General features: G+C 39.6%; 1 protein-coding gene across 2 annotated transcripts; it reads right to left on the bottom strand.

Moving 5' to 3' along the window:
* Window positions 1-2,184: 2,184 nt before the first annotated feature.
* LOC139123218 (uncharacterized) lies at window positions 2,185-9,304 on the bottom strand. 2 transcript variants are annotated; one of them, XM_070689330.1, is made up of 8 exons: window positions 9,146-9,304; window positions 8,607-8,777; window positions 8,076-8,215; window positions 6,773-6,998; window positions 5,864-5,923; window positions 4,841-4,968; window positions 3,970-4,034; window positions 2,185-2,914 (listed from the first exon to the last, which is right to left on the bottom strand). In XM_070689330.1, the coding sequence occupies exons 1-8, from the start codon at window positions 9,216-9,218 to the stop codon at window positions 2,767-2,769; spliced, it is 1,011 nt and encodes a 336-aa protein (XP_070545431.1). In that variant the 5' UTR covers window positions 9,219-9,304; the 3' UTR covers window positions 2,185-2,766. The 2 variants fall into 2 exon arrangements, with proteins under 2 accessions (XP_070545431.1, XP_070545432.1); XM_070689331.1 differs by lacking the exon at window positions 5,864-5,923 and having other exon boundaries at window positions 2,590-2,914.

Genomic DNA, 9,304 nt, shown 5'->3' on the forward strand with positions numbered 1-9,304 from the left:
GCAAAAGAAATAAAAATCTGTTTTAAATTAACCCATTGGCAACAAATCTTTCGAGTAACTGGGGAAAATTGCCACCATTTTATAGGTTCACAAAACGCTCTAATAACTTTCATCAGAAGGCCAGTACATGCTTTTCAGCCAGCAATGCTTTTCAGGCTGCGGAAAAGTAGAATGAAATATCTCCGATGATAGCCTGCATAGTATACAAAAAGTAGCGTATGTCTTTCATTCTGATCATTGCAAGACTTTTTTCCTCACACCAACATACTCACCGGGTTCAGACATTCTCCTTGACCAATCCTAAAACATATGAATCGGTTAAATTACCCTCCAAAGTAAATTTCCCAGTGGGTCTTACAGTTTGATATATAGGCGAGGCACACAGCTGTTTATCCCCTGGCAATGAGAATGTGAAAAATAGTAGTGCGGCCCACCATTTTGCTCGGCACCATAAGGAATCTTTTAACCACCACGGCAAGGAGAAAACTTATCAACTCGCCATCACAACTCTGTTGTGGGTATTTTCGTCGCATGAGTCAATACATTCTTTTACGTTCAAAAAGTTGAAGTATAAAGGTGCAATATTACTGATATTTACTCAAATATATTCACCACCATTTTGTCGCATTCCTTTCCGGAAAATATGCGACAAACACGCCGTTAAAATTATGTACAATCACTCGCAGTGTGAATTAATGTACGAATGAAAGTTTGAACTAAATTAGCTGAGTACTTATATCAAGGTTTGATCCAGGAAGGTGCTTTTCTCACTCTTAAATAGTCACAGTGAAATGTGATTATGACAATCCCCAATATAAATTAAGATATACTGATATATCAATTATGCAAAAGTTGGCATTTTAAACGACATGTTGGTTGAAGAGTCGATACGCTTGCCATTTCAAAAGTCCATTAAAGTGTGCAAGAAATGTTGGAAAGCTTTTATCACCAGGGGATATAATCCACACTCATTTTGCAGCGCATGCTCAGCGCCACAAACGGACGTACTTTTGGGTGAATGGGGTAACATAATAAACACTCATGGAAAATAATGGCGTGACAAAAGATGTTATTGTGTTTAAGTTTGATTTCCATCCGCTAACATGGCGAATTTAAAATCACATTATGGAATCATAATTGGAGTCAGGTCACTGCCTGCCAGCCATTTTCGGTGACCCATTCTAAAGCCGCCCTGACCTTTCCTGTACGCGCTTCCCAAGGTTTTAGAGTCACGTGAACAGTTAGCACCAGATGGGGATCATTACAATTATTAATCGATCCCGAAAATGAAAAGGGAGGTAATCTAGACCGAGAAAATAACGACGTATAAACTTAGCCATCAGGTAAGCTTGGATGTGAAATCTTTCAAACGGAGTAAAGTGGAACATCTGTGTTTGGTGAACAGCCTCTGAGGTTGGGAGACAGACTGCACCTGCGATGGGTTGATTTTTTTTTCTAATCCCCGAAAAGACAGATCAAACACGGTTACCTCAAATAAGCAAGCAGTGCAGAATGCGACTATTGGAATCACAGCTGTATATGCCCATACAATATCACTTTGACAGTATATGCATGTGCTGTTTGTTTACAACATTTTGTGAGGTGACAGCCGATGTAACGGCACGTAGTGCTTGACATTCCGGTCGGGGTTACTCGCACACACGAAGCCGATATAAACAAACCATCAATAGCCTTCGCTCCCAACCAATGCCAATGCCAACTTTCTCCACGGCCGAATTCAAATTAGCTCGACTTCTCTGCAGAAGTTCTGGTCAGAATTTTGGACAACTGTTCGTAAATTTTACAACTCATTTGACCCGTTCCGATTAACGATGAAAAGATATATTACTTTGAACCAAAAACGGAATGGTCATTGACAGAAAATGTACAAAGAGCAGCGATTTTTGCATACCGTTTTTGGCGCGAAAACACCTGGGGCTAAAAGTTAATTACAGTGTATACCTGTTTTCTGTAAACACACTTCAAAGTAATTGATTTCTCAATATCAGTTGCCTGACTATTCAAACGCCGAGTAACAATACACACCCAGTGGAACTTGTGAAAACAGAAGGCGATCCATCATGATGAAGGGAGCTGTCAACGAAAACTGAACAGATTTGAAAGCCCGCCATGTTTGCAAACCCAAGTTCCCTACACAACAACGTGGAAGCAAATCACTCAAACTTACAACAGTATTAGAATATTTATTATTACCATTATTTTACATTGATCAAGTGGTAAATAAACATTAATTAAACAAAATAAAGTCTGAACACTATATACAAAAGGATCGAAAAATCTATTATGAGAAAGTTATCCCATGTATAAAAAGCCCATTCTCAAAACTGAGGGGAAGTAAGTATTGTTTAAACTAGTAGTAGTATAGTGTTTGTGTTTTCTTAGCGCCTTCATTCATGGTAACTCCACGGCTGTACATATGTTGCCAACTTCTCTATCAATAGCACATTGTAATATCTTTATGTGCTGCTTTAATGACTAGCAATGTTACGATTGTTTGATTAAAATGAAAAGATAATTACAGTCCAGGATTTGAATTCATACCAAAGACATGTAACATTTGATCCGACCTGGTTTCGAACCATTCCAATAGCATCTTCTCAATTGTGCGATTCTGTTTTCAAGTATGATTTAATATGCTGAACAGAAACTGGAAGACTTGATGTCACAACTTTTCTTTGAAAATTTGGCATTATGACGTGCAATATTCGATTGACTACATGTATCGGCACAGTCAGTTGTCGTTGTTCACTTGCATGAGCAGTCGTTCACAGCCAAAACGGTCTTGACAGCGCCCCCTCGCGACACGAACTGGTGCGTGGTGTAGGTCTTCGGTGAACATGCCACATTCTTCTTGACTAGCGACATCAAACAAACATCTGGATTTGCTCGGGACCTGTCAACACAAAGTTAATGTAAATACCATTGTTTATGTGTTCTTTAACAGTAGTGTCAACTCAGCTAAGGTTTAAATGTTTTGAAAACTCTGCATTGTCTCCTGGACAAACATCTGGATTAATTGAGGAGCATCGCATGTGGTTGCTGTTGGGCAGCTTTTCATTCTGCACCCTTACTGTCCAAACGCAGCTTTTTATTTCATTGTATTCTTTACACATGGACATTCCCTATATAGAAAGAGAATTGATAGGAAAACTGTATGTTATCAAACCACACGCCCCTGTGATGAGTAGGGTTGGTGGTCGCTGTAGCTGTTTGTCCATTGTCCCTCCATGATAAGTGGATTTCCGGAGTGCCCCCCAAAAAGACACATTTCACATAAATTCCACCATTTAATGTAATAGTATTGAAACACATCTTCAAATTCATACTAGGCAAACAATGTACTGAACGCGCAGCTAATGGTAAGTGTCCTGTTTATGAAATGTAAACTTTCTAAAACCTTGCGTGCAAAACACTAGAACGTGTTCGATACGACCTCATCATGGCTGACATCGTATAATTATGAATACTTAGTTATTTTCCTTATGATACAGACAAGGGCGACAGTTTTTAATATGTTGAATTAGTGAAATTGTTTCGCGCGTGCAAGGAATGCCTGTAATATGCTCTTGGCCAATATACTCGCACTCTTTTCACAATCAAATCCCCTCTAGCAAGTTTTTCTTGCTGAACGGATAAATCCACGTCTGCCCCCGACCCCCATCCCAATAGCGACAACGATTTGACACATGCACTGTCAAATCGTGAAGCTTTATATTTTGCAGCTCCGTGTTCACATGGCCTACCCTGTAGACGTATTCTTATCCTAAACAAAAGCTTATTAAAGCTTAAACCATCGATATTTCCTAGTTGGTGTATAGCCCCAGCGTCTACTAAGCAATGCTGCGAGCATTTGTTCCCCTCTGCTCGATACTTCATGAGGAAGATTTCAAATTAATGTGTCAGGTAACACTAAAATACTTGTCCCGTAACGATAGAGGGCTCACTCACCTCATGACGCATCTTAAATGGTTGCCACTGGAACAGGTACCGACACATCGACCAATATCGATATCCTGTCAACATTTGGCGAGAAGTAGAATATTATAGAAAAGAGTCATTATGGGGATCGGAAGATTTATTTCAGGTCGGCTGCCATTTAGAAAAACAACAAGAGTTCGTAACCAGAATATCGATATACAATAAAGACAGACACTGCAGGAAAAAGTGATTACAATACTGAGAGAAGTGGAATCTACTGCAGCTTTCCCTAAGTGTTCTAACAGGTGTAAAACATGTAAATGAACCACAAAAAATGGGAAACTTGGTGATGAAGCCCTCGCCACCATCTGTTATCGACGCGATATAATTTTTATTACACGAAAATGATACAAGTGCGACTGCAAAGTCGTTCGTTTCCTTCACTGGTAGGGAAGAACTCATTTTAGAGAAGATTACACTTGGCATCTAAAAGTCATTACAATTATGTTGTAGTCTATTGCTATTATAGCTCATTTGCAAAATGCTAGTAAACATCGGCACTGCTAGTCGGTTTATTTTTCTATGAAAATAGAAGTTTATTTTTTTCCGTCCAGATTCCTACAACTGAAGAATGACGTTCACGTTGAATCCAAACAGGAGGGAAAATTGTTCGATAATTCTTGTTTTTATCTTGATTTTGAAAAAGAAAAGTATGTTTCCTTTGGTAAAGTATGTTTCCTTTGGTAAAAATTGGCTTTAAGTGGGAAACTCTTTTTAGAATTCCGCTAAAAAAACGAATGGTAACATTTATTGCGACGTCACCATTATATTTGACCCAATCGACGACGCCTTCTTCTAGAATGCGGTTACAAAGAATAGAACATATGCAGCACAAACTAACCTTAATTTTTTCCTCTGTCCTGTTGAGTCGTCTGTCATGTACAAGTTCATAGTACACTTCATGACGTGAAACACGATAACACTCGGATCTACAGCCGCACTGTTCGATGACCTCCACACATTTCGTCCCTAAATCATGAGAAAAATGCGTCAAAATCAAAGTAAAACTCCACGAAGAGATATCGGGCGCGTCAATAAATGATACTAACGTAATAAAAAAGCAGAAATAACAACAAAAATAACATGAAATGAAAATCACATAACATAAAAATGTTGGATATTAATGAATGTATTGCGCACACAGATTGCGACTGTCACTAATGATTGTGGGGTTTCGATAGCATGCGCCTGAATTTGAAACAAACCTTTCTTCAAGTAAACTTTAACCATTCTCTTTGAAAATCAAGAGTAGAAATTTGGGGGTCATCATGAAAAATGTTGCTACTTTAGAAACAAATAACTTATTAGAATTTACTGACTGAAATTCAAAATGGTTACAATCCCTGGGTTAATTCATAGACTCTCGATTTTCTCGAGGCTCTGTGATTAACTAGAAGCGAAACATTAATTGAATTTTCGATTTAAAAAAAGCAATTAGACAGTGAAAACATTATTTACTCCCTGAGCTTAAACTTGGGTCTACACGAACTATAGACCAAATCTGAATATCTTCCCCAAGGTATTCTTCTAAGAGGAGAAGACTTTGAGCAATAATATTTTTATGTTCAGCTCTGCGTCTGTCAACAGCTTCCCATTACAAGGTGACCTTGCCGCTGACGTCATACATCATGCATTCATCAATCAATCACTTGTAAGATGCATTTTCTATAAACTACGATGGATGAAAGAAAAGTCCATTCATATTTAGTAAAAGTACACAACGTCTAAGAAGCAAGCATTGTTTTTGGATGAAATCACTTTAATAGCAAGTGTTGTTTTGACCAGAAAAGTGATGTTTTCTACCCGTCGACACAAAGAAGTCGCAAACATCGGTTCTACTCTCAGTTTTATGAAAAGTACATACCCTCGGGACCCTCGACAGTTACTGTCCTGTTTTTGGTTGATCTACACGAGCTGCTGTCTCCTAAAAGAAACGAGGTAGATGAAATCAAGGCTTTGCTGACCTATGATGGTAAATTTAGACGACTGAACCACATCAGTGTACCTCACTGGACCTCTGTAGATACGTCGGAGACTGAACTGTGGAATTTTAAGATCGTAAAAATGGGCGTCGAAGCACACAACAACAATGCATCGAGACTTATGTCGTTTACTGTCATTTTTACCAAAGCAAATAGTTTTTCGATGTAAGGTACTATGCGATCGAAAATGACAGACTTAAACTTTTGTTAATTCTTTCCTCAATAACATTTTCAACGATTACAGGAATATAAAAACGGGGCCACCCTGCAAAGTTTGGTGCCAGAGAAACAAATTACCCAACATTTACCGACATTTGAAAATCAAAATGACATCCCTGTGTTAACTCTGTTGCCGGGAAAAATAAAATTTTAGATTTTCTGATAAAGTGAGACGGTAGCAGTAATTTCCGATGATATTTTTCACTGTTTTTTTTCTATGCCGCTTGCAATTTCTTGTTCTGCTCCCTAAAGCATGTTGAAACATCAACTATTTGGCTTGTCTGACGCAGAATCTGTACATGTAAAATCCACTGTTATTGTTTTCATTTAAATTCTGGTCCGGACCTGAATTCGCTTGTAAACAATGACAATGCAGTATACGCATGTACAGGCTGAATTGACAACATGAATACCGTGTATCTCAACATGTTTTGGGGAGCAGCAAAAGAAACTGTAGTTGGCACTTAATATCAAAAATAGTGAGAAAAAAGACAAGAAGTTAAATCTGCTGACCCTTTAAAAGATGTTTAATCACCAAACACCCACAATATTTTCCTGTCGCAGGTACCTACCTTGCTGGCAACGTCCACCACACATGCCGACATCCACATCCGTCTGATAGGGCGAATCGGGAAAGATGAGCACGTGACGAGATCTCCTCTCGCATGCCTCGGGTTTGGGTTGACACCGGCACTCAGTAATGACGTCAAATTCTGCCGGGTCGCCTACAAGGTTTACGCGTTCACATTTGAATCTTGCCGGTTCACAGATCGAGTGTCGAGGGCACGAGGACTCTGACTGAAAAAGGAAGAAGAAAAGTTTTATAGTATCGATACCTGTCGGTCTCGCCATGGTCTCGCAAATGTGTAAAACAGCTAGTATCGTCCGCAAGATCAGGTATTATGCATTAAAATAGCTTCATTTTGAACTTGTCTCTCTAAAACAGTACTTTCCAACACCACGAGCGCATCTTTTGATCAATGTGTTTAACACGTGTGTTCCAAAATGGTTCGTTCAAATACCTTTACGGTTCTACTTAAGATCGGTGTGGAGCTCCGCGTATATTGCGCAAGTTGATATTTTGGAATGCGTGATCACCATATTCTGAATGTTTAAATGCGGCCTAGGAGTGTTTACAGTGTCCTAAACTCCGGGATGGTGGAGGATTTAACCAGTAGCAATACTTTCCTTTTTGTTATGCACAAAAAAGATAAAAAGACATTTTGCTGTTTACATAAAGCTAAATGGGAGGAGAACGATCACAATTAAAATCCCATAACATAGATTACTGCAAGCTGGGCTGAGTGTTCTTAGCAAATCTCTTTTCTCTCCCATTATAGTGTAACATCAGCTTGTGTGTGCACACCAAAAACAATTAACTTAATTAGCACAGGCCAGGGTATTAACACTCCTTTTTTCCCACTTTCTCCTCGCACGTTGGAGACGCCAAAAATAACAAAAAGGTGTTTGTTTTCGAACAAAAGGAGTCCGCTGTCAGTTTAATTGACGACTGGAGTGATCAGCCACTGAAGAGAAGTCACAGGTAGAGCAGGCCAGGGTAAATGTTGCGGAATTAATATCGTTGTTTATGTGAAGACGCGAACTTCGTGCACTTCTCGACGTTTAGATTGTACGCTGATAATTATACTTAGATGACAGTGCCGATAACCACGTAAATTCTTCGGCGAGCAATATAGTCAGATCTCTCGCCCTGATACAGTCAGGTAATTGTGATGGAATTGTTTTTTTCCCAGCCTATCGTTTTCTACAAACCATGCCACTATTATCCGGAACTCTCGGAAGTTCCAGCATGTGTGAAATCCCACTTTGGTTCAACAAAAAGGAGAATGGTAGAAATTACTCGAAAACTCTTACCCTTCGAGCGCTTTGTAGTATTGCCTTTGTGATGTTTAAATTGGCAGGCAATTGCTTCTGCAGGTGATGCAATTGAGAATGTGAATTACATGTTTTTCTGCAGTGGCCCAGGTCCAGCTCAATCTGCCTTCCAGACATGTCTTCGGGGTAGAGATGGGGAAAAGACAACAATACGACAGAAGGCATAAAAGAGACATCGTTTGGTTAGAACCCCGGGACGGTACCAAGATAAACTGTGAAATACAGCGTAAAGTGTCGTCATTAGCACTTGAATGTTGCCTGAGAAAGCGATCGAAGCGACGAAAACTGCGAAATTTTGGTGCAATTTTCCCGCGAAATCATCAAGTAGTTAATGCCCTTAGGTTTAACAGTTCGATCGGTGTTCGATCACGGTCATTTATTTTTTCACGTAAATTTATGTCCAGTCCAAAATGCATGCTCTTAACTTGTATAATGCTGACTTTTTGTGGACAAAATGCGTACTAACCTCCTCAACTTCACCCCCATAGAAACCAAACTAATTCAACTTACCGAAGCCAGCGACAACTATTCGTTTCTGTCTTTCACAGCAACCTCTCCATGTCAATTCTGGTTCTGTTTCCCGAATCTCCTCGGCACTTTTACTGTCCTCGTTTGATCGCAATGAAACCTCACGATTCGGTTCTTTTTCGACTGCAGAATGTGAACCTCGCAAATGTCTCCCTACAAGATAAACGAAAATATTAAAAACCAGCACCTTCACATGTGAACTGAAAATAGAATCGTCTTTGACAGCAAATACGAATCGTTCATCTCACAGTTGCCTTCACGTGGCCTAACTACCTGTATCGGAACGACTGGTCTCAAATGTCACTTTCTAATGAAATCGACGTCCAAATCGTAGAATAAACTGTAGGAAGGTGTATCTGGCTAGAGAACTCGGTCACCATGGCTTGAACGGCGGCTGGTCACAGTGATAAGTCAAAATGAAATGAATGACCCAACTGATTGCTCCGTGGCTCAGAAACATGTATGAAAGTTATTCAATGACAAAAAGCGGGGAAGTATCGTGGTAAGAAAATCGGATATACCATAAATTTCCACCGAGATAAGGCCGAAAACGAGAAGGCAACGCAGCAAAACGTTCCCTGAACGCACCATCATGATGTCGAGAGGTCCTCTGGAATATCAAAATAGCGCAGCCAAGCTGAAAATCATAGCCAAATTGGAGGAAAGCGAAATAAGCGATA

Source organism: Ptychodera flava, chromosome 22, assembly GCF_041260155.1.
Source record: "Ptychodera flava strain L36383 chromosome 22, AS_Pfla_20210202, whole genome shotgun sequence".
Lineage (NCBI taxonomy): Eukaryota > Metazoa > Hemichordata > Enteropneusta > Ptychoderidae > Ptychodera > Ptychodera flava.

Bases quoted from the DNA above. Each gene is read 5' to 3' on its own strand.
- LOC139123218 (XM_070689330.1), bottom strand. From the start codon at position 9,218: ATGATGGTGCGTTCAGGGAACGTTTTGCTGCGTTGCCTTCTCGTTTTC. The intron at 8,778-9,145 runs GTATATCCGATT...TTTATCTTGTAG, and splicing joins TATCTCGGTGGAAATTTATG to GGAGACATTTGCGAGGTTCA. The intron at 5,924-6,772 runs GTAGGTACCTGC...CGTTTCTTTTAG, and splicing joins TGGTGGACGTTGCCAGCAAG to GAGACAGCAGCTCGTGTAGA.